The 26,582-nt window shown below is 40.3% G+C and overlaps 1 protein-coding gene across 1 annotated transcript in view; it reads left to right on the forward strand.

Annotated features, from left to right (window-relative positions):
- Positions 1-26,582, forward strand: part of LOC128657971 (oocyte zinc finger protein XlCOF8.4-like) — a 218,523-nt gene that overhangs the window by 23,884 nt on the left and 168,057 nt on the right. The window contains exon 3 of the mRNA XM_053712411.1: positions 14,365-14,512. Coding sequence (XP_053568386.1) covers positions 14,365-14,512 — 148 coding nt within the window. The remainder of the gene's footprint in view (positions 1-14,364; positions 14,513-26,582) is intronic.

A 26,582-nucleotide genomic window follows, 5' to 3' on the forward strand; every position in this document is an offset into this window, starting at 1 on the left:
GAGTAAGATATAAAAAATAGCAAGTAAGATTACTTGGACTTACATATTTAAATAAAGAATAAAAGGATAAAGTGTAACATATTACTCTTAATATATTTACTGTATATACCTATTTCATTCTAAAGCACTAATGCTAAAGTCATGTCTTGTATTATGCTGTTGTTGCAGCCTAAATTAGCCCTTTTTTCATAATGTTATTTCTAGATATTAATAAATGACTTGCTCCTTGGAAAAGCCATTTATTTTGCTTTATGTTAAATGTATTTTGATGCAACTTTAAATGAATAGGTTTACATCACTTTCTTTATACCTAAGGGGGATCTAGTGTTCAACAGAAAGATCCACTGGGCCTCTTTGTAATCCAATTTATATAACCTGCCCCCCCCCCTCTTTTGTGTTGTGGGACATAGTGAATTGCCTGAATGGATAAAAGTGATGCATCCCCTGAGTGCATGCACTTAAAGGGACACTCAGGTTAAATTCAATTTTCATGATTCAGATACAGCATGTAATTTTAAACAACTTTCCAATTTACTTCCATTAAACAAAATGTGCAGTCTTTTATATTTACAATTTTTGAGTCACCAGATCCTACTGAGCATGTGCAAGAATTCACAGACTATACGTATATGCATTTGTGATTGGCTGATTGTTATCACATGGTACAAGGGGAGTGGAAATATACATAACTTTTGAAATTTGTTATAAAAAAATCTACTACAGTACTCATTTGAAGTTCAGCCTAAGCTATTGCATTGTCTTGTCATCTTGCATTTGTCGATTATGCAAATCTAATGTGTTGACTGGTCCTTTAAAATGTCTGGATACCGGTGTAAGCGTCTTCAATATCTCTTATATGTTCTAGGGCCCTGTCTTTTAGAAGGCACTTGGTTTTGCCAACATGCTGGATCTGGCACCCCCTGCAGGTGAGGAGATAAATGACGTGATTAGATTTACAGTTTAACTTAAATCTAATATCATATGTACGTTTAGTTACCGTAGAAGTAAAATTTATATCCTCTACTACATGGCTACAAGTTTTGCATCTCGGCCTTACATTTGTAGAAGCCTAATCTATTCGGAAGCCAAGTTCTAGGATTTTCAGTTGGTAAATCTGAAGGCGATACCATATTTCCAATGGTTTTACTTTTTCTCGCTACAAATTTGCAACCTTCTGTTGCTACTTTTTCTAAGCTTGGGTCTGTAGCTAAAATGGGAAGACATTGTTTTATAATGTCTTTAGTGCTTTAGAATGAAATAGGTATATAGATATATTAAGAATAATATGTTACTTTATCCTTTTATTCTTTATTTAAATATTTAAGTCCAAGTAATCTTACTTGCTATTTTTTATATCTTACTCCCTTTTTGTATAAGCTAATGATTGAGCATGCTTTACTGCATTTAATTACATCAAATTGCGTTTTTCTACCTAAAAGACATGAATGGGTTAACTTTTGTTTTTAATTGAATAATCAGAAATTGTTATTTCCTTTAAATAGGGTCCCAATAACGGCAAAAGTCAGCAGTGATCAAGTGTAGTGGAGCCACACGAAACATGTCTGCAGTTGCCGTTCTGTGACCCCGGATTGGCAGCATTGAGCTACAGCTCACATTCGGCTAGATTACAAGTTTTGCGTTATGAGCGGCTCGGTACTAACTTGCAAGTTATTGTCACCGCTCACCTCCCTATAGCGCTGCTATTACAGGTTGAGCTGGTTTTACGTGCTCGTGCACGATTTCCCCATAGACATCAATGGGGAGAACCGGCTAAATAAAAAGCCTAACACCTGCAATAAAGGAGCGTAAAGCTCCGTAACGCATCCCCCTTGATTCCTATGGGGAAAGAAAAGTTATGTTTACACCTAACACCCTAACATAAACCCCGAATCTAAATACCCCTAATCTGCCACCCCCGACATCGCCAACACCTACATTATACTTATTAACCCCTAATCTGCCTCCCCTGAGATCACCGACACCTACCTACACTTATTAACCCCTAATCTGCCGCCCAATAACATCGCCGCCACCTACCTACATTTATTAACCCCTGATCTGCCACCCCTACCTACACTTATTAACCCCTAATCTGCCGCTCCCAACATCGCCGCCACTATACAAAAGTTATTAACCCCTAAACCTAACCCTAAGTCTACCCCTAACACCCACTAACTTTAATATAATTAAAATCTAATTAAAAATTTATATCATTAACTAAATAATTCCTATTTAAAACTAAATACTTACCTATAAAATAAACCCTAAGCTAGCTACAATATAACTAATAGTTACATTGTAGCTATCTTAGGTTTTATTTCACAGGCAAGTTTGTATTTATTTTAACTAGGTAGACTAGTTACTAAATAGTTATTAACTATTTACTAGCTACCTAGTTAAAATAAATAAAAATGTACCTGTAAAATAAAACCTAACCTGAGTTACACTAACACCTAACCTTACACTACAATTAAATAAATTACCAAAATTAAATACAATTAACTAAATTACAAAAAAGAAACACTAAATTACACAAAATAAAAAAGAAATTATCAAAAATTTAAAATAATTACACCTAATCTAATAGCCCTATCAAAATAAAAAAGACCCCCCTACACTAAACTGCCAATAGCCCTTAAAAGGGCCTTTTGTGGGGCATTGCCCCAAAGAAATCAGCTCTTTTACCTGTAAAAAAAATACAAACAACCCCCAAAGTAAAACCCACCACCCACACAACCAAACCCCCAAAAAAATCCTATCTAAAAAAACCTAAGCTCCCCATTGCCCTGAAAAGGGCATTTGGATGGGCATTGCCCTTAAAAGAGCATTTCGCTCTTTTTCTGCCCAAACCCTAATCTAAAAATAAAACCCACCCAATAAACCCTTAAAAAAACCTAACACTAACCCCCGAAGATCCACTTACAGTTTTTGAAGACTGGACATCCATCCTCAACGAAGCGGCAGAAGTCGGGCCGAAGTCTTCATTCATCCGGCGCGGAGCGGCTCCATCTTCAAGAGATCCGGGGTGGAGCATCCTCTTCTTTCCATGGCTAACGAAGAATGAAGGTTCCTTTAAGGGACGTCATCCAAGATGGCGTCCCTTGAATTCCGATTGGTTGATAGAATTCTATCAGCCAATCGGAATTAAAGGTGAAAAAATCCTATTGGCTGAGGCAATCAGCCAATAGGATTGAGCTTCAATCCTATTGGCTGTAACATTCAGCCAATAGAATGCGAGCTCAATCCTATTGGCTGATTGAAACGGCCAATAGGATTGAAGTTCAATCCTATTGGCTGATTGCCTCAGCCAATAGGATTTTTTCACCTTTAATTCCGATTGGCTGATAGAATTCTATCAGCCAATCAGAATTCAAGGGACGCCATCTTGGATGACGTCCCTTAAAGGAACCTTCATTCTTTGTTAGCTGTGGAAAAAAGAGGATGCTCTGCGCCGGATGTCTTGAAGATGGAGCCGCTCCGTGCCGGATGGATGAAGATGGAAGATGCCGTCTGGATGAAGACTTCGGCCCGCTTGGATGAAGACTTCTGCAGGCTTCGCTGAGGACTTCTGCCGCTTCGTTGAAGATAGATGTCCGGTCTTCAAAAACTGTAAGTGGATCTTCGGGGGTTAGTGTTAGGTTTTTTTAAGGGTTTATTGGATGGGTTTTATTTTTAGATTAGGGTTTGGGCAGGAAAAGAGCTAAATGCCCTTTTAAGGGCAATGCCCATTCAAATGCCCTTTTCAGGGCAATGGGGAGTTTAGGATTTTTTAGATAGTATTTTATTTGGGGGGTTTGGTTGTGTGGGTGGTGGGTTTTACTGTTGGGGGGTTGTTTGTATTTTTTTTCAGGTAAAAGAGCTGATTTCTTTGGGGCAATGCCCCGCAAAAGGCCCTTTTAAGGGCTATTGGCAGTTTAGTGTAGGCTAGGGTTTTTTTTATTTTGGGGGGTCTTTTTTATTTTGTTAGGGCTATTAGATTAGGTGTAATTAGTTTAAATATTTGATAATTTCTTTATTTTGTGTAATTTAGTGTTTTGTTTGTTTTGTAATTTAGTTAATTTGAATTTAATGTAATGTATTTAATTGTAGTGTAAGGTTAGGTGTTAGTGTAACTCAGGTTAGGTTTTATTTTACAGGTATATTTGTATTTATTTTAACTAGGTAGCTAGTAAATAGTTAATAACTATTTACTAACTAGTCTACCTAGTTAAAATAAATACAAACTTGCCTGTGAAATAAAAATAAAACCTAAGATAGTTACAATGTAACTATTGGTTATATTGTAGCTAGCTTGGGGTTTATTTTATAGGTAAGTATTTAGTTTTAAATAGGAATTATTTAGTTAATGATAGGAATTTTTAATTAGATTTATTTTAATTAAATTAAAGTTAGTGGGTGTTAGGGTTAGATTTAAGGTTAGGATTAGGGGTTAATAACTTTAGTATAGTGGTGGCGACGTTGGGGGCGGCAGATTAGGGGTTCATAACAGTAATGTAGGTTGCGGCGATGTTAAGGACAGCAAATTAGGGGTTAATAATATTTAACTAGTGTTTGCGATGCGGGAGTGTGGCGGTTTTGGGGTTAATATGTTTATTCTAGTGGCGGCGATGTCCGGAGCGGCAGATTAGGGATTAATCATTTTATTTTAGTGTTGGCGATGCGGGAGGGCCTCGGTTTAGGGGTTAATTGGTAGTTTATGGGTGTTAGTGTACTTTTTAGCACTTTAGTTATGGGTTTTATGTTACAGCTTTGTAGCTGACTTTCAGTTTACGATATGGATCTTGACGGTATAGGCTGTACCGCTCACTTTTTGACCGGACAGGCAAACTCGCAATACCAGCGCTGTGGAAGTCCCATTGAAGAAGGAGCATTTGAAAGCTGCGGTAGTTACGTTGCGTTACGGCCAATAAAGTGTGTGGTACAGCTATACCTGCAAAACTCGTAATACCAGTGGTAGTGAAAAAGAGCCATAACGCTGCTTTTTCACCCATAATGCAAAACTCGTAATCTAGCCGTTAGTTTTTAAGTGTCTCCAATAATTTATTTTTTTTAACGTGACCCCGGCGGAGGTAAGTTTTGCTTTTCGTTGTAGACTGGCGCGCCTTCGTGTTTTACTGAGGCACGTTTTGGTGATGCTGGAGGATCCCACTCTTAATGGGTTGGTGGATCCTCAGTCTTCCGCTTTGAATGGCATGCATGATTAGACATAAGGGGATGAAGTAATCTTCTTATAGTCTTGTTTATTTGAGTATCTTTCCAGTTCTGAGCTTGGAAGACTCGGATCCCTGTTGGGCTGGTCCTGCTGGTGTGTTTGTTCTTCCTGGGCAATAACCTACGGGTTGCCTTATTTTTTATTTCGGTTAGGATGGATTTTATTTGGTTTAAAGCTCATGTTTGTTATAACATTTCCTTTGGGAACTTTCTTCTCTGGAATTGATACTCGAGATTTTGTGTTCGCACTGTTTACTTCTACGGAAGTTTGTTCGAGTGAGGACGTGTTTAGTCCTATATTTGTCTGTTGTTTATCTCTTCCTCTTAGGGGGTGACTTTGTGTGGCCTTGACAGTGCTGGGGGCCCTTGGTTTCAGGCTGGTCCTGACTGGGTACAAATCCTTCTGTATTTAAGGCCTACCGTATTTTTCGCACCATAAGACGCACCTGACCATATGACGCACCTAGTTTTTAGAGGAGGAAAACAAGAAAAAATCCTAACCCCTAACCCTAATAACCCTAAACTCTAACCCTAAACCCTAACCCACAGTGCCAATTTTTAAAACATTAAGGGCCAGATTTACCGGTAAATTCTTACAGGTATATAAAAAAATGCACCTGCTCCTCCAGCCCATAAACAGTAAAACTAGTGCAGCATATGGCTCACCTGTTGCCAGTAGCACTAGCTGCAGCAGATCCCCGGGCCTTCACACAGCAGCTTCACTCAGATCAGCCCCCAGTCTCAGCTCTGCCCTGCTCCCGCAGACACTGTGTGTGGGTTGTACTATAGCGCTTACTTCTCAGACAGTGACAGATAACCTGAGCCCCGCGCGCAGGAAGTGTAACAATTAGGGGATGAAAGGTACTGATCTGGACAATTTTATTGAAGCAGTTACCGGTACTTCAATGGACACAATTTTATTGAAGCAGTACCGTAAATGAGAGTAAGTGCTGTAACTAGATGTGACACCATCGCCACTGTTAACCCCGCTGCGCTAACAAAATTGATAAATAGCGTAAATATGCAAGCGCAGGGCCTGCATTCGCTCCATAAGACGCACAGACTTTTCCCCTTACTTTTGAGAGGGAAAAAAGTGCGTCTTATGGAGCGCAAAATATGGTATTTCAGATACGTGGCACCTGTTATGCCTGGCTGGTCCGGTTAGGACACCGAGTGGTTCACACTATTATTTGTGTTGTTTTCCTTGTTTTTACTTTACAAGTTTCAGCTAGCATTCTGAGAGGACTTGATGGTCCGTGGTTTTGCTAGGGGCATGGGGGATTGGATTCAGTCCTCATTAGCCTTTCAATCTAGACGGCCGGGACTCCATTGAGATCTGCTGCGACATACTCAGTTGGTTTCCGTTTTTTGCAGGAAGTAGAGTGATTCCTTCCCGTAGTGGGTTGGAGGTTTGGAGGATTTAGGTCCTTCATGGCGCCAGTTCCTTTCGGTCTTGCCTTTTCAAGGTCTCCTTGGGATTGTCCTTTTTAGGACTTGTTCCTTTTTGAGGTTCTCTTCCTTCGGGTCGAGACTGTCTGGACTTCGTTCGTTTTTCTTGCCCGCTTTTGGCCATTTAAGTTAGGAAGTTGAGGGCTGTGCGGCTCTTTTCTACTTCCGGGAGTTAGTCGTTTCTGTATCAGGGACGATAGGCTGTGTTGTCTTCTTCTTTCCAAGCTTTCGCTTAGTGGATTTTTCTGCCAGAGTTCGGGATGCTTTGCATTCTTCTTCCTTGGGTGTGGTCTTCCGGAAAGATAATCTGAGAGGATTATGGAGACTAGTCTTTTTCTACTCTCACTTTTCGGGTGAACTGTTTTCTCGTAACTATTTCCCTTAAGTCTTGGCCTCCTGCTAGGGGGTTCTCGTCCCTTTTGGACTGGGAATTATGAGTGAGTCCTGTACCCGTTCTCCGGGTTAGCCCGGATCTCATCCCCTGTGAAGTCTGTTCTTCTTCAGACGGGGCATCTTGTGCTCCCTGGGGGTGTCGTTAGTTTTAGACGGCTCCGGGTCCAGGGTTCTTGTCTTGGATCCTTCTTGGATGTCTGGAGACTTATGATCCTGCGGATTGGTTTGGGACGACCCAGTTTTTCTGTTGTCCTTTGGATGGCGTGTGCTTCCTTTTTATTGGGAGTTGTTCTCTGTTGGATTAACAGTGGTGTCTGGATGATTCATCATTCAGTCCTTGACTTGATCAGACTACGGCCTCTCATGTCTTTGTGGACATGTGCGCTGTTCTTTATCTGTGCCCTCCCCTTTTGGGGGGCAGTTTGACTTCCTCAGAGGTGGGATTTCCTCTCTCTGGAGGGTTGTTGTCCTGCCCTGTGTGCAGGAGGTCAGAGCAAGTGACTTTTTTATTTCTGTAGGAGGCAGCAGTCTGCTGCTCTGTGGCTTGCTCTGTTCCAACTGTTGGAGATTAAAATCTCCATGTCGAGACTGTCAAAGAGAGTTATTTTCGGTCTTCCTAAGGATCTATATTGCACTTTTCTCTAGTCCTAGGGGGTTCTCCTTGGGAATGCCTTTATATTGGTGGAGTTGGCACCCAAGCTCTGTTGGGGTGGGTGAGCCCCCCCCCCATTCTTTCCATTCCCTGGGGGCTTGTGTTCTTGTTTGGGAGACCGACTGACGGGTGACGGTATCTCTTGGAGGCTTGTTGGCTCAGTCTAGTTCCTGCGGTCTCTAGCGAGGCTTATGGACTATATGCGGGTCAGTGTCCTTGGGCCTTTTTCAAATTTTTTACTCGGCTTCGGAGGAATCTGGGTTTTGTTGGGTAGGGGTTTCAGGCCTGGTGCCCTCAGAATGGGCCACCTAATGTACCCTCCCGTTTTAGCATTCAGTGTCCTCTATAGCTTGGGTATTGTTTTCCCAAAAGTAATGAATGCAGCTGTGGACTCCTTCCGTTTATGAAGAAAAAATTTGATTATGCTTACCTGTTAATTTTCTTTTCTTCAGACGGAGAGAGTCCACAGCTTCCCGTCCGTAATTTTTCTGGGGGGCATCTTATTTTTGTTCTTCTGGCACCTTTTCACCCTGATATTTCTTCTACTATTCCTTGTCCCTTGGCAGAATGACTGGGGGAAGTGGGAGAGATATTTAAGCCTTTGGCTGGGGTGTCTTTGCCTCCTCCTGGTGGCCAGGTTCTGAATTCCCAAAAGTAATGAATGCAGCTGTGGGCTCTTTCAGTCTGAAGAAAAGAAAATTATCAGGTAAGCATAATTTAAGTTTCTTTCATGTAATTAGCAAGAGTCCATGAGCTAGTGACGTATGGGATATACATTCCTACCAGGAGGGGCAAAGTTTCCCAAACCTTAAAATGCCTATAAATACACCCCTCACCACACCCACAAATCAGTTTTACAAACTTTGCCTCCTATGGAGGTGGTGAAGTAAGTTTGTGCTAGATTCTACGTTGATATGCGCTCCGCAGCAGGTTGGAGCCCGGTTTTCCTCTCAGCGTGCAGTGAATGTGAAGAGAGTATTGCCTATTTGAATTCAATGATCTCCTTCTACGGGGTCTATTTCATAGGTTCTCTGTTATCGGTCGTAGAGATTCATCTCTTACCTCCCTTTTCAGATCAACGATATACTCTTATATATACCATTACCTCTGCTGATTCTCGTTTCAGTACTGGTTTGGCTTTCTACTTCATGTAGATGAGTGTCCTGGGGTAAGTAAGTCTTATTTTTTGTGACACTCTAAGCTATGGTTGGGCACTTTTGTATAAAGTTCTAAATATATGTGTTTAAACATTTATTTGCCTTGATTCAGGATGTTAAACGTTCCTTTTTTCAGACAGTCAGTTTCATATTTGGGATAATGCATATGAATAAATCAATTTTTTTCTTACCTTAAAATTTGACTTTTTTCCCTGTGGGCTGTTAGGCTCGCGGGGGCTGAAAATGCTTAATTTTATTGCGTCATTCTTGGCGCAGACTTTTTTGGCGCAAAATTTTTTTTTCTTTGTTTCTGGCGTCATACGTGTCACCGGAAGGTGCGTCATTTGTTTTTTTTTACATTTTTTTTGCGCCAAAAGTGTCGGCATTACCGGATGTGGCGTCATTATTGTCTCCACATTATTTAAGTCTCATTGTTTATTGCTTCTGCTTGCTAGAAGCTTGTTCACTGGCATTTTTTCCCATTCCTGAAACTGTCATTTAAGGAATTTGATCAATTTTGCTTTATATGTTGTTTTTTCTATTACATATTGCAAGATGTCCCAGATTGACCCTGAGTCAGAAGATACTTCTGGAAAATCGCTGCCTGGTGCTGAATCTACCAAAGTTAAGTGTATTTGCTGTAAACTTGTGGTATCTGTTCCTCCAGCTGTTGTTTGTAATGAATGTCATGACAAACTTGTTAATGCAGATAATATTTCCTTTAGTAATGTTACATTACCTGTTGTTGTTCCATCAACATCTAATGCTCAGAGTGTTCCTGTTAACATAAGAGATTTTGTTTCTAAATCCATTAAGAAGGCTATGTCTGTTATTCCTCCTTCTAGTAAACGTAAAAGGTCCTTTAAAACTTCTCATTTTTCAGATGAATTTTTAAATGAACATCATCATTCTGATTCTGATAATGATTCCTCTGGTTCAGAGGATTCTGTTTCAGAGGTTGATGCTGATAAATCTTCATATTTGTTCAAAATGGAATTTATTCGTTCTTTACTTAAAGAGGTCTTAATTGCATTAGAAATAGAGGATTCTGGTCCTCTTGATACTAAATCTAAACGTTTAAATAAGGTTTTTAAATCTACTGTAGTTATTCCAGAAGTTTTTCCTGTCTCTGATGCTATTTCTGAAGTAATCTCCAGGGAATGGAATAATTTGGGTAATTCATTTACTCCTTCTAAACGTTTTAAGCAATTATATCCTGTGCCATCTGACAGATTAGAGTTTTGGGACAAAATCCCTAAAGTTGATGGGGCTATCTCTACTCTTGCTAAACGTACTACTATTCCTACGGCAGATAGTACTTCCTTTAAAGATCCTTTAGATAGGAAAATTGAATCCTTTCTAAGAAAAGCTTACTTATGTTCAGGTAATCTTCTTAGACCTGCTATATCTTTGGCGGATGTTGCTGCAGCTTCAACTTTTTGGTTAGAAGCTTTAGCGCAACAAGTAACAGATCATAATTCTCATAGCATTGTTAATCTTCTTCAACATGCTAATAATTTTATTTGTGATGCCATCTTTGATATCATTAGGGTTGATGTCAGGTATATGTCTCTAGCTATTTTAGCTAGAAGAGCTTTATGGCTTAAAACTTGGAATGCTGATATGTCTTCTAAGTCAACTTTGCTTTCCCTTTCTTTCCAGGGTAATAAATTATTTGGTTCACAGTTGGATTCTATTATCTCAACTGTTACTGGAGGAAAAGGAACTTTTTTACCACAGGATAAAAAATCTAAAGGTAAATTTAGGTCTAATAATCGTTTTCGTTCCTTTCGTCACAATAAGGAACAAAAGCCTGATCCTTCACCCTCAGGAGCGGTATCAGTTTGGAAACCATCTCCAGTCTGGAATAAATCCAAGCCTTTTAGAAAACCAAAGCCAGCTCCCAAGTCCACATGAAGGTGCGGCCCTCGTTCCAGCCCAGCTGGTAGGGGGCAGATTACGATTTTTCAAAGCAATTTGGATCAATTCAATTCACAATCTTTGGATTCAGAACATTGTTTCAGAAGGGTACAGAATTGGCTTCAAGATAAGGCCTCCTGCAAGAAGATTTTTTCTTTCCCGTGTCCCAGTAAATCCAGTGAAGGCTCAAGCATTTCTGAAATGTGTTTCAGATCTAGAGTTGGCTGGAGTAATTTTACCAGTTCCAGTTCTGGAACAGGGGCTGGGGTTTTACTCAAATCTCTTCATTGTACCAAAGAAGGAGAATTCCTTCAGACCAGTTCTGGATTTAAAAATATTGAATCGTTATGTAAGGGATACCAACATTCAAAATGGTAACTATAAGGACTATCCTGCCTTTTGTTCAGCAAGGGCATTATATGTCCACAATAGATTTACAGGATGCATATCTGCATATTCCGATTCATCCAGATCACTATCAGTTTCTGAGATTCTCTTTCCTAGACAAGCATTACCAGTTTGTGGCTCTGCCGTTTGGCCTAGCAACAGCTCCAAGGATTTTTACAAAGGTTCTCGGTGCCCTTCTGTCTGTAATCAGAGAACAGGGTATTGTGGTATTTCCTTATTTGGACGATATCTTGGTACTTGCTCAGTCTTCACTTTTAGCAGAATCTCATACGAATCAACTTGTATCGTTTCTTCGAGAACATGGTTGGAGGATCAATTTACCAAAGAGTTCGTTGATTCCTCAGACAAGGGTAACCTTTTTAGGTTTCCAGATAGATTCAGTGTCCATGACTCTGTCGCTGACAGAAAAAAAGACGTCTGAAATTGGTTTCAGCTTGTCGAAACCTTCAGTCTCAATCATTCCCTTCGGTAGCCTTATGCATGGAAATTCTAGGTCTTATGACTGCTGCATCGGACGCGATCCCCTTTGCTCGTTTTCACATGCGACCTCTTCAGCTTTGTATGCTGAACCAGTGGTGCAGGGATTACACAAAGATATCTCAATTGATATCTTTAAAACCGATTGTACGACACTCTCTGACGTGGTGGACAGATCACCATCGTTTAGTTCAGGGGGCTTCTTTTGTTCTTCCGACCTGGACTGTGATTTCAACAGATGCAAGTCTGACAGGTTGGGGAGCTGTTTGGGGGTCTCTGACAGCACAAGGGGTTTGGGAATCTCAGGAGGTGAGATTACCAATCAATATTTTGGAACTCCGTGCAATTTTCAGAGCTCTTCAGTCATGGCCTCTTCTAAAGAGAGAATCGTTCATTTGTTTTCAGACAGACAATGTCACAACTGTGGCATATATCAATCATCAAGGAGGGACTCACAGTCCTCTGGCTATGAAAGAAATATCTCGAATACTGGTATGGGCGGAATCCAGCTCCTGTCTAATTTCTGCGGTTCATATCCCAGGTATAGACAATTGGGAAGCGGATTATCTCAGTCGCCAAACGTTACATCCGGGCGAATAGTCTCTTCACCCAGAGGTTTTTCTTCAGATTGTTCAAATGTGGGGACTTCCAGAAATAGATCTGATGGCTTCTCATCTAAACAAGAAACTTCCCAGGTATCTGTCCAGATCCAGGGATCCTCAGGCGGAAGCAGTGGATGCATTGTCACTTCCTTGGAAGTATCATCCTGCCTATATCTTTCCGCCTCTAGATCTTCTTCCAAGAGTAATTTCCAAGATTCTGAAGGAATGCTCGTTTGTTCTGCTGGTGGCTCCAGCATGGCCTCACAGGTTTTGGTATGCGGATCTTGTCCGGATGGCCTCTTGCCAACCGTGGACTCTTCCGTTAAGACCAGACCTTCTGTCGCAAGGTCCTTTTTTCCATCAGGATCTCAAATCCTTAAATTTGAAGGTATGGAGATTGAACGCTTGATTCTTAGTCAAAGAGGTTTCTCTGACTCTGTGATTAATACTATGTTACAGGCTCGTAAATCTGTATCTAGGAAGATATATTATCGAGTCTGGAAGACTTACATTTCTTGGTGTCTTTCTCATCATTTTTCCTGGCATTCTTTTAGAATTCCGAGAATTTTACAGTTTCTTCAGGATGGTTTGGATAAAGTTTTGTCTGCAAGTTCCTTGAAAGAACAAATCTCTGCTCTTTCTGTTCTTTTTCACAGAAAGATTGCTAATCTTCCTGATATTCATTGTTTTGTACAAGCTTTGGTTCATATAAAGCCTGTTATTAAGTCAATTTCTCCTCCTTGGAGTTTGAATTTGGTTCTGGGGGCTCTTCAAGCTCCTCCTTTTGAACCTATGCATTCATTGGACATTAAAATACTTTCTTGGAAAGTTTTGTTTCTTTTGGCCATCTCTTCTGCTAGAAGAGTTTCTGAATTATCTGCTCTTTCTTGTGAGTCTCCTTTTCTGATTTTTCATCAGGATAAGGCGGTGTTGCGAACTTCTTTTAAATTTTTACCTAAGGTTGTGAATTCTAACAACATTAGTAGAGAAATTGTGGTTCCTTCATTGTGTCCTAATCCTAAGAATTCTAAGGAGAGATCTTTGCATTCTTTGGATGTAGTTAGAGCTTTGAAATATTATGTTGAAGCTACTAAGACTTTCCGAAAGACTTCTAGTCTATTTGTTATCTTTTCCGGTTCTAGGAAAGGTCAGAAGGCCTCTGCCATTTCTTTGGCATCTTGGTTGAAATCTTTAATTCATCATGCTTATGTTGAGTCGGGTACAACTCCGCCTCAAAGGATTACAGCTCATTCTACTAGGTCAGTTTCTACTTCCTGGGCGTTTAGGAATGAAGCTTCGGTTGATCAGATTTGCAAAGCAGCAACTCGGTCTTCTTTGCATACTTTTACTAAATTCTACCATTTTGATGTATTTTCTTCTTCTGAAGCAGTTTTTGGTAGAAAAGTACTTCAGGCAGCTGTTTCAGTTTGATTCTTCTGCTTATAATTTCAGTTTTTTTCATTATAAGATTTAAACTTTATTTTGGGTGTGGATTATTTTCAGCGGAATTGGCTGTCTTTATTTTATCCCTCCCTCTCTAGTGACTCTTGCGTGGAAGATCCACATCTTGGGTATTCATTATCCCATACGTCACTAGCTCATGGACTCTTGCTAATTACATGAAAGAAAACATAATTTATGTAAGAACTTACCTGATAAATTCATTTCTTTCATATTATCAAGAGTCCATGAGGCCCACCCTTTTTTGTGGTGGTTATGATTTTTTTGTATAAAGCACAATTATTCCAATTCCTTATTTTTTATGCTTTCGCACTTTTGTCTTATCACCCCACTTCTTCGCTATGCGTTAAACTGATTTGTGGGTGTGGTGAGGGGTGTATTTATAGGCATTTTAAGGTTTGGGAAACTTTGCCCCTCCTGGTAGGAATGTATATCCCATACGTCACTAGCTCATGGACTCTTGCTAATATGAAAGAAATGAATTTATCAGGTAAGTTCTTACATAAATTATGTTTTTTCATACCTTCTGTCTGTGTCTCTGTGTGTTCTCAGTAACATTACCCAGGCTCTGTCAGTAAAATTGTTGACAGAACCAGTCCCTGTGTCAGCGCTGAATAAGTTGTGTGTGTTTCAGGTGCCTATAAAGTGTGATGATGTTGCTGTGTATTTCTCTATGGAGGAGTGGGAGTATATAGAGGGACACAAGGAGCTTTACAAGGACATCATGATGGAGACTCACCAAGCACTAAGGACTATGGAGATCCCAGGAAATGAGAGCTCAGGTAATGCTGTGTAGTAATAAATATCTCACTCAGGAAATGCACATACACTACAGACGTGACTGATTATAAACTAGTTTTCTCTTGTTAAGTGTATCCAGTCCACGGATCATCCATTACTTGTGGGATATATTCCCTTCCCAACAGGAAGTTGCAAGAGGATCACCCACAGCAGAGCTGCTATATAGCTCCTCCCCTCACATGTCATATCCAGTCATTCTCTTGCAACCCTCAACATAGATGGAGGTCGTGAGAGGACTGTGGTGTTTTATACTTAGTTTATTTCTTCAATCAAAAGTTTGTTATTTTTAAATGGCACCGGAGTGTGCTGTTTTTTCTCAGGCAGTATTTGGAAGAAGAATCTGCCTGCGTTTTCTATGATCTTAGCAGAAGTAACTAAGATCCACTTGCTGTTCTCACACATTCTGAGGAGTGAGGTAACTTCAGAAAGGGAATGGCGTGCAGGTTTTCCTGCAACTAAGGTATGTGCAGTAAAATATTTTTCTAAGGAATGGAATTGACTAAGAAAATGCTGCTGATACCGAAGTAATGTAAGTAAAGCCTTAAATGCAGTGAAAGCGACTGGTATCAGGCTTATTAATAGAGATATATACTCTTTAAAAAATGTGTTTTAAAACGTTTGCTGGCATGTTTAATCGTTTTTTTAACGTACATTTGGTGATAAAACTTATTGGGGCATAATTTTTCCACATGGCTGGCTTAATTTCTGCATAGAAACAGTTAACTGAGGCTTCCCACTGTTGTAATATGAGTGGGAGGGGCCTATTTTAGCTCTTTTTTGCACAGTAAAAATTCAGACTCAGACTTCCTGCTTCTTCCTGCATGATCCAGGACTTCTCTAGAGGGCTCAAAAGGCTTCAAAAGTCATATTGAGGGAGGTAATCAGTCACAGCAGAGCTGTGACAGTGTGTTTGACTGTTTTAAAAAACGTTTTTCTCTATTGTTTATCTGTTTTGGGTATTAAGGGGTTAATCATCCATTTGCAAGTGGGTGCAATGCTCTGCTAACTTAATACATTTACTGTGAAAATTTGGTTGGTATAACTGCTTTGGTTCATTGTTATTTCAACTTGAGACAGGTTTTGTGCTTCTTAAAGGCGCAGTAGCGTTTTTTATATTGCTTGTAAACTTATTGTGAAGTGTTTTTCAAGCTTGCCAGTCTTATTGCTAGTCTGTTTAAACATGTCTGACATAGATGAATCTACTTGTTCATTATGTTTGAAAGCCAGTGTGGAGCCCCATAGAAATATGTGTACTAAATGTATTGATTTCACTTTAAATAATAAAGGTCAGTCTTTATCTATAAAAGAATTATCACCAGATGACGAGGGGGAAGTTATGCCGACTAACTCTCCTCACGTGTCAGTACCTTCGCCTCCCGCTCAGGGGGCGCATGCTATTATGGCGCCAAGTACATCAGAGACGCCCATAGCAATTACTTTACAGGACATGGCTACAATCATGAGTAATACCCTGTCAGAAGTATTATCTAGATTGCCAGAATTGAGAGGCAAGTGCGATAGCTCTGGGATTAGGAGAGATGCAGAGCGCGCTGGTGCTGTAAGAGCCATGTCTGATTCTGCGTCACAGTTTGCAGAAAATGAGGACGGAGAGCTTCATTCTGTGGGTGACGGATCTGATCCGGGGAAACCTGATTCAGAGATCTCTAATTTTAAATTTAAGCTTGAGAACCTCCGTGTATTGCTTGGGGAGGTTTTAGCTGCTCTGAACGACTGTAACACAGTTGCAATTCCAGAGAAATTTTGTAGGCTGGATAGATACTATGCGGTGCCAGTGTGTACTGATGTTTTCCCTATACCTAAAAGGCTTACAGAAATTATTAGCAAGGAGTGGGATAGACCCGGTGTGCCCTTTTCCCCACCTCCTATATTTAGAAAAATGTTTCCAATAGACGCCACTACACGGGACTTATGGCAGACGGTCCCTAAGGTGGAGGGAGCAGTTTCTACTTTAGCAAAGCGTACCACTATCCCGGTTGAGGATAGTTGCGCTTTTTCGGATCCAATGGATAAAAAATTAGAAGGTTACCTTAAGAAAATGTTTGTTCAACAAGGTTTTATCCTGCAGCCCCTTGCATGCATTGCGCCTGTCACTGCTGCTGCGGCATTCTGGTTTGAGTCTCTGGAAGAGGCCATTCACACAGCTCCATTGGATGAAATTATGGACAAGCTTAAATCACTTAAGCTAGCTAACTCATTTGTTTCTGATGCCATTGTTCATTTGACTAAACTAACGGCTAAGAACTCCGGATTCGCCATCCAGGCGCGGAGGGCGCTATGGCTTAAATCCTGGTCAGCTGACGTGACTTCTAAATCTAAATTACTTAATATTCCTTTCAAGGGGCAGACCTTATTCGGGCCCGGCTTGAAAGAAATTATTGCTGACATTACTGGAGGTAAGGGTCATACCCTTCCTCAGGACAGGGCCAAATCAAAGGCCAAACAGTCTAATTTTCGTGCCTTTCGAAATTTCAAGGCAGGAGCAGCATCAACTTCCTCCGCTCCAAAACAGGAAGGAACTGTTGCTCATTCCAGAGAGGCCTGGAAACCTAACCAGTCCTGGAACAAGGGCAAGCAGGCCAGAAAACCTGCTACTGCCCCCAAGACAGCATGAAGGAACGGCCCCCTATCCGGAAACGGATCTAGTGGGGGGCAGACTTTCTCTCTTCGCCCAGGCGTGGGCAAGAGATGTCCAGGATCCCTGGGCGTTGGAGATCATATCTCAGGGATATCTTCTGGACTTCAAGGCTTCTCCTCCTCAAGGGAGATTCCATCTTTCAAGGTTATCAGAAAACCAGATAAAGAAAGAGGCATTCCTACGCTGTGTACAAGACCTCCTAGTAATGGGGGTGATCCAACCAGTTCCGCGGACGGAACAAGGACAGGGATTTTATTCAAATCTGTTCGTGGTTCCCAAGAAAGAGGGAACCTTCAGACCAATCTTGGACCTAAAGATCTTAAACAAATTCCTAAGAGTTCCATCATTCAAAATGGAAACTATTCGGACCATCCTACCCATGATCCAAGAGGGTCAGTACATGACCACAGTGGACTTAAAGGATGCCTACCTTCACATACCGATTCACAAAGATCATCATCGGTTCCTAAGATTTGCCTTTCTAGACAGGCATTACCAATTTGTAGCTCTCCCCTTCGGGTTGGCTACGGCCCCGAGAATCTTTACAAAGGTTCTGGGCTCACTTCTGGCGGTTCTAAGACCGCGAGGCATAGCGGTGGCTCCGTATCTAGACGACATCCTGATACAGGCGTCAAGCTTTCAAATTGCCAAGTCTCATACAGAGATAGTTCTGGCATTTCTGAGGTCGCATGGGTGGAAGGTGAACGTGGAAAATAGTTCTCTATCACCACTCACAAGAGTCTCCTTCCTAGGGACTCTGATAGATTCTGTAGAAATGAAAATTTACCTGACGGAGGCCAGGTTATCAAAACTGTTAAATGCTTGCCGTGTCCTTCATTCCATTCCACGCCCGTCAGTGGCTCAGTGCATGGAAGTAATCGGCTTAATGGTAGCGGCAATGGACATAGTGCCATTTGCGTGCCTGCATCTCAGACCGCTGCAATTGTGCATGCTAGGTCAGTGGAATGGGGATTACTCAGATTTGTCCCCTCTGCTAAATCTGGATCAAGAGACCAGAGATTCTCTTCTCTGGTGGCTATCTCGGGTCCATCTGTCCAAGGGTATGACCTTTCGCAGGCCAGATTGGACGATTGTAACAACAGATGCCAGCCTTCTAGGCTGGGGCGCAGTCTGGAATTCCCTGAAGGCTCAGGGATCGTGGACTCAGGAGGAAAAACTCCTCCCAATAAATATTCTGGAGTTAAGAGCAATATTCAATGCTCTTCTAGCTTGGCCTCAGTTAGCAACACTGAGGTTCATCAGATTTCAGTCGGACAACATCACGACTGTGGCTTACATCAACCATCAAGGGGGAACCAGGAGCTCCCTAGCGATGTTAGAAGTCTCAAAGATAATTCGCTGGACAGAGTCTCACTCTTGCCACTTGTCAGCGATCCACATCCCAGGCGTGGAGAACTGGGAGGCGGACTTTCTAAGTCGTCAGACTTTTCATCCGGGGGAGTGGGAACTCCATCCGGAGGTGTTTGCTCAACTGGTCCATCGTTGGGGCAAACCAGAACTGGATCTCATGGCGTCTCGCCAGAACGCCAAACTTCCTCGTTACGGATCCAGGTCCAGGGACCCGGGAGCGACGCTGATAGATGCTCTAGCAGCTCCTTGGTTCTTCAACATGGCTTATGTGTTTCCACCGTTTCCTCTGCTGCCTCGACTGATTGCCAAGATCAAACAGGAGAGAGCATCAGTGATTCTGATAGCGCCTGCGTGGCCACGCAGGACCTGGTATGCAGACCTAGTGGACATGTCGTCCTGTCTACCATGGACTCTGCCTCTGAGGCAAGACCTTCTAATACAAGGTCCTTTCAATCATCCAAATCTAATTTCTCTGAGACTGACTGCATGGAGATTGAACGCTTGATCCTATCAAAGCGTGGCTTCTCCGAGTCAGTTATTGATACCTTAATACAGGCACGAAAGCCTGTTACCAGGAAAATCTACCATAAGATATGGCGTAAATACTTGTATTGGTGCGAATCCAAGAGTTACTCATGGAGTAAGGTTAGGATTCCTAGGATATTGTCTTTTCTCCAAGAGGGTTTGGAAAAAGGTATATCTGCTAGTTTGTTAAAGGGACAGATTTCTGCTCTGTCTATTCTTTTGCACAAGCGTCTGGCAGAAGTTCCAGACGTCCAGGCTTTTTGTCAGGCTTTGGCTAGGATTAAGCCTGTGTTTAAAACTGTTGCTCCTCCGTGGAGCTTAAACTTGGTTCTTAAAGTTCTTCAAGGAGTTCCGTTTGAACCCCTTCATTCCATTGATATTAAACTTTTATCTTGGAAAGTTCTGTTTTTGATGGCTATTTCCTCAGCTTGAAGAGTCTCTGAGTTATCTGCCTTACATTGTGATTCTCCTTATCTGATTTTCCATTCAGACAAGGTAGTTCTGCGTACTAAACCTGGGTTTTTACCTAAGGTGGTTTCTAACAGGAATATCAATCAAGAGATTGTTGTCCCATCATTGTGCCCTAATCCTTCTTCAAAGAAGGAACGTCTTTTGCATAATCTGGACGTAGTCCGTGCCTTGAAGTTCTACTTACAGGCAACTAAAGATTTTCGTCAAACATCTGCCCTGTTTGTCGTTTATTCTGGACAGAGGAGAGGTCAAAAAGCTTCGGCAACCTCTCTCTCCTTTTGGCTTCGAAGCATAATTCGCTTAGCCTATGAGACTGCTGGACAGCAGCCCCCTGAAAGGATTACAGCTCATTCTACTAGAGCTGTGGCTTCCACCTGGGCCTTTAAGAATGAGGCCTCTGTTGAACAGATTTGCAAGGCTGCGACTTGGTCTTCGCTTCACACTTTTTCAAAATTTTACAAATTTGACACTTTTGCTTCTTCTGAGGCTGTTTTTGGGAGAAAGGTTCTACAGGCAGTGGTTCCTTCCGTTTAAGTTCCTGCCTTGTCCCTCCCAACATCCGTGTACTTAAGCTTTGGTATTGGTATCCCACAAGTAATGGATGATCCGTGGACTGGATACACTTAACAAGAGAAAACATAATTTATGCTTACCTGATAAATTTATTTCTCTTGTAGTGTATCCAGTCCACGGCCCGCCCTGTCTTTTTAAGGCAGATCTAAATTTTTAATTAAACTACAGTCACCACTGCACCCTATGGTTTCTCCTTTCTTGTCTTGTTTCGGTCGAATGACTGGATATGACATGTGAGGGGAGGAGCTATATAGCAGCTCTGCTGTGGGTGATCCTCTTGCAACTTCCTGTTGGGAAGGGAATATATCCCACAAGTAATGGATGATCCATGGACTGGATACACTACAAGAGAAATAAATTTATCAGGTAAGCATAAATTATGTTTTATACCCAACAAAAAGTGGGATTAATGTTACATCGATTTATATATCAATTTTATGTATGTTAATATTACTTCTTTTCATTTAAAATATTTACATATATAAATTAACATGCTTTTGTTTTTGTTCTTAATTGAATACGTATTAAGATGCTTTTTTAAATGCAACAAAAAAGTGTTTTGTATACATTTAACAAAATAAACTGCATCTCTATTAGAACTAACCTGTCACAGTGATGAAAATCTAGACACCAGAGCACTTTCAGAACTTGTACAGAATATTCAGCCAGTGGAGACCACATTAGACATCTTTACAGGTAACAGATCTATCTGAACATATTCTGAAAGGATTTAATCTTTACTAATAGTTACGTAAATGTTGGACCAAAAGACAAACAGACTTCTTTATCCTAGAACCTGTAGTTGTAGAGCGGGAAAAGTGATTTTAGCAAGAGCCCATCCTAATAACCAGACAAGACCAGTATTAAGGTGAAACGTGAACAGAATTTATTGGGACAAACACACAGTTTATATACACATTTGCCATCTTGATAAGAGCCTTATCTGATCGAGAGATCCCACCCCTCCAGACAGGCAGGGCCTCCATAGGAGCCATAGTCACATAGAGGTCCCACAACAGCTAGGTCACAGTTTTGGGGTGATTCTGAGGGTGCGGCGGCTATTCCTGGGTATCGATGGAGAGCTCCGGGCCCCTAGATGTCCCAGTCCAAAACCCCAGGTTCCCGAGGGAGCTCCTTATAAGCAATCACCCCAACATTTTTTTACTGGAAGAGTGAACAAAATTGGGCCAACATTCACTTCCAGATTTGTGCACACTCTCTTATCTGACAGTGAAAATAATTTTGATTGAAAAACCATCAGGGGGAACGAGAAGCTCCCTAGCAATGAGGGAAGTATCTTGGATTCTAGAATGGGCGGAGAATGGGTAATTGGTAATGTATGGCGATTTTTATAATTTAATATTTTAAAGCAAAGATATTCTTTGTTGCTGTAGCTTAATTGAAGATGGTGATTTTAAAAGGGTATTTGGTATATTAAATTTATATTAAATAGACCAGTGTATTCCAAATATTTAATATATTGGTGCTAATGTAACTTTATTATTATGAAAGGTTTTGTATTCCATATTTATATAATTAGTAATAATCAATACACTATTTTCTGCATAAATATTTCCAATGTGTATATAAAGTTTAACTGGTCAGAACTAAGGATTAATTTCATTTGAGATTAAATATTAATGTTCGTATTTATTTTATTGTCATAATTTCTAAATATCTCATTAGCATTTTGGAATACACTACAGAGATTATATAACATTTCACTGGAGTGTATTGACAAATTCTACCATATCAGAATTGATATTGCTGACGATACATATTATTATTATTATAAATATTAATAATCATAAAATTAACACGGTGGTAACTGCTGCTGATAAATATACCAACATTACTGGAGGACACTCCTGAGACCGAATCAGAGAACATCTCCTCAAAATAGAAGACAAGAATAATGATGTCCCCCTTTACAAACACTTCACAGATAAACATAATGGGGATACGAGAGCATTGAAATATATGGGACTACAAATAGTCGAAAAGAACTAGAGAGGAGGTAATTTCGAGAAAAAGCTCCTCAAGTCTGAATACAAATGGATATTTGAGCTAGATAGCATATATCCCAAAGGTCAAAACGCCAACTTTGAAGTGGCACATCTTCTGTAATTTCTACTTACTCAAAAAAATGTATGCCATTTTCTACTGAACTAGGGCCTTCACATTATGCCCGCCACAAGGATGATAGACATAAGTATAAATATAGATACGTTTCCAACTGAACCATAAGATGCTACCCAGCCTACTTAAAATACATAGGTAATTGACATCTAGTAATATTATACAATCTAAGGGGGCGCTTGTAAAAGAGTAAAACTACTTAATAGTTGGCAGTATATGGGTAGAATCTGAGTGTAGAGCCTGAATATGCAGGTGTATGCAACTAATCAATTAGAGAACACGCCCTTTAAAAGGGAGGATATGGTTCATTTGAGTTGGGTAGGAGCTATATAAAGCAGTTGTATTGGTAAGGTGTATACTATGCCTGAGGAAACAGCCCTCATAGCGCCGAGAAACGCATTGCATGTATGGGGGACATTTGGATACCCTTATTCCACTTTTGTATTTGTTTTTAAACCTTTTTAATACCATATTTTACAAAAATCCAAATTGAGTGGAAAGACCTTACCTGCCTGTGATTATTGAGTTACTATTGGAGTACCATTATTGGCACTTCCCTGCACCTGGATCCTGCTCATTGGGAGAACCACAGTGGGGTGAGCTGACACACCTGCTATAAATCTGTCAGTCTGCATCTACCAGCACATTGGTGTACTTGAGGAATATGTGAGTACTTATTTGACATTTGCAATATATGGTTATACTCTGATTGATCTGCGCATGTAGTGCATTCTATCTATGCTTTATATCCATTGCAGCACACTGAAAATCCCAGCTGTGGGTGAGCTGTTAGACCCGATAATTCTACAGCCTGCACCTACTAGCACATTGGTGTGCTCTATTAATATGTGAGTACCCATTTGGCCTATATTATATCGAGTTCATATTTGTGTTTGATGATCCTGCACATGAGGCGCCCCTCTTTTCTTCTTTATAATTGACATCTAGGCACTTCACCTATACCTATTGAAAATATTAACTAACTCCTCATAAAAAATAAATAACATAGACAAGGTTGGTTTAGCATCCATATAATCACACGGATGAAACATATTTCCACTCTAACCATCTGCATTGGTCCATTATGTCTCCTTTGCAATTTTAGATGAACCACCCATAAAAGGTGGTAATTTACGTTTCTCTATGGTGATAGACATTAGATATATATATATATATATATATATATATATATATATATATATATATATATATATATATATATATATATATGTCTACCACACATGTCCATGTGTTTTTCACCACTATTTGTATATTTAATTCCACGTATGCCAGGTTCCTATACACTCATGGGCCGAAAGACAGGGCCCCCTATTCCATACTCTCCGACTTAACTTTTTCCTTAGCATGTGAGTTTCGTTACACATACAATAAGAGGTGGTAACATAGTACCGTAAGGCTATCAACATAAGTACATCAGCCATATGTCTGCCGCAAATCTAGGCACTTTCCGCCTTTTTATGTAATTTTTCTCGATGTATCAGTAAAGTTCTTATATAAATTTGAGCTGTGATATAGGCTTAAGAATTCTTGTTATACAAACTTATGAATGTTAGTAATACACATTTATTACCTTTCTTCTTCTTATATAATTAGTAAAAAAAAAAAATCTTTCTAAATTTCAGATTATAGTTTTAGTAATCCTCGATATGACATACTTATGTCCCTCTTCTCTTCATATAATTATTTTCTGTGTATCAGTAAAGCTTTCATGTATATTTGAGTCGATGTATAAGTTTAGCAATCTCCGATATACATACTCACCTTCCTTTCAATTTGTATCCAAACTCGGGCTGTAATCTATATACATATCCATTTTTTTTATTTTTTTTTAATTACTAAATAATCAAAAACTTTTCTATTATCATTTGACCACATACAAAAGGTTTTAGGATTCTGTAACAAACATTTGTTTTAACAATATAACAAATATCCCACTACACTTCGTCCTTTCTAGTATATTATCACTGACTCGTTCATTTTCGGAACAACTAAAGACCTATAAATATCTTCACCCTCAGTTGCTCTAATAAAATATGGTGAGAAAATAATGTCAACATACTCTGCCATCCAACTAGCGTTTATACTCCGCTAAGGGTGAAGAGCTAATTTGCAAACTTCCAAGATGGCCATAATTAAATTATACCGCCCCCTTTGTTATTTGCCGAAAAATAACACTGACAAACACACCTGACAAATTAAATCCTGTGGCGCACTATTAAACCGCGCCCGAACTCGCTATAGGCCAATTTAGCCTTTTAAATACTCGCATAATAACACAGCTGGTAAAGTCTTGATAAAGGCCTCGTTTGAGCGCTGTAACGCATAGACCTGTTCCCGACGTAACAGCCCGAGTTTGTTTTGAAAGCTGAGCACATTTCTTTACCTGCTCAGATTAGTCACATACGGCTACATTACAAGTTTTGCGTTATGAGCGGCTCGTTACTAACTTGCAAGTTATTGTCACCGCTCACCTCCCTATAGCACTGCTATTACAGGTTTTCATAAACCCGGCGTTAGCAGGCAATATGTGAGCGTTGAGCAAAATTGAGCTCCATACCACACCTAAATACCAACGCTGCTTTGAGCTGGTTTTACGTGCTTGTGCACGATTTCCGAGTCTTAACACCCCTAATCTGCCACCCCTAACATCGCTGCCACCTCCCTACATTTATTAACCCCTAATCTGCCGCCCCCAGTGTCGTCACTACCTACATACACTTATTAACCCCTAACTAAATTAAAAAAAAAACACTAAATTACACAAACTAAAAAATTAATTCTCAAATATTTAAACTAATTACACCTAATCTAATAGCCCTAACAAAATAAAAAAGCCTCCCCCCAAAATAAAAATAAAGCGTAGCCTAAACTAAACTGCCAATAGCCCTTAAAAGAGCCTTTTGCAGGGCATTGCCCCAAAGAAATCGGCTCTTTTAACTGTAAAAATAAATACAAACAACCCCCCAACAGTAAAACCCACCACCCACACAACTAAACCCCCCAAATAAAATACTATCTAAAAAATCCTAAACTCCCCATTGCCCTGAAAAGGGCATTTCGATGGGCATTGCCCTTAAAAGGGCATTTAGCTCCTTTTCCGCCCAAACCCTAAGCTTAAAATAAAACCCACAAATGAACCCTTAAAAAAAACTAACACTAACTCCTGAACATCCACTTACAGTTTTTGAAGACCAGACATCCATCCTCAACGAAGCGGCAGAAGTCTTCATCGAAGCCGGCAGAAGTCTTCACCCAAGCGGACCGAAGTCTTCATCCAAGCCGACAGAAGTATTCATCCAGACGGCATTTTCTATCTTCATCCATCCGGTGCGGAGCGGCTCCATTTTCAAGACATCTGGCGCGGCGCATCCTCTTCTTCCGACAGCTAATGAAGAATGAAGGTTCCTTTTAAGGGACGTCATCCAAGATGACGTCCCTTGAATTCCGATTGGCTGATGACTTTCTATCAGCCAATCGGAATTAAAAGTGAAAAAAATCCTATTGGCTGATTCAATCAGCCAATAGGATTGAGCTTGCATGCTATTGGCTGATTGGAACAGCCAATAGAATGTGAGCTCAATCCTATTGGCTGATTGCATCAGCCAATAGGAATGAAGCTCAATCCGATTGGAATCCTATTAATTTAATTTAGTGTTTTTTTTTTGTAATTTAGTTAATTGTATTTCATTAATGTAATGTATTTCATTGTAGTGTAATGTTAGGTGTTAGTGTAAGACAGGTTGTGTTTTATTTTACAGGTTAATTTGTATTTATTTTAACTAGGTTTGCAAAGGCATTTTACAAGCCTCACACCTATCCTCAGACTCCAGATTTGCAAAGACATTTTACAAGCCTCACACCTAACCTCAGACTCCAGATTTGCAAAGACATTTTACAAGCCTCACGCCTAACCTCAGACTCCAGATTTGCAAAGACATTTTATACAAGCCTCACACCTAACCTCAGACTCCAGATTTGCAAAGACATTTTACAAGGTAATTCACCTGACTGGCCTCTCTCCAATTAAGATACTGAGTGCAATTATTTCTTATTTCTGTTGGGCTATGATGGAATTATTTTTAAATATCATTGTAATATTCCAATCTTTTTTTTAATACAATCTTTTTATACTGTCTCCAAACTTTTTCTCCTCTTCTGCTGTGTCTCAAACCCCTCCTCCCATGTTTACACTCCTCTCACAGCCTCACACCTAACCTCAGACTCCAGATTTGCAAGCACAAGCCCACCAATCCCTCCCAACCACCACCCACCCACCCAATTGTTTACCTTAATAT

Source organism: Bombina bombina, chromosome 4, assembly GCF_027579735.1.
Source record: "Bombina bombina isolate aBomBom1 chromosome 4, aBomBom1.pri, whole genome shotgun sequence".
In the NCBI taxonomy this organism is placed as follows: domain Eukaryota; kingdom Metazoa; phylum Chordata; class Amphibia; order Anura; family Bombinatoridae; genus Bombina; species Bombina bombina.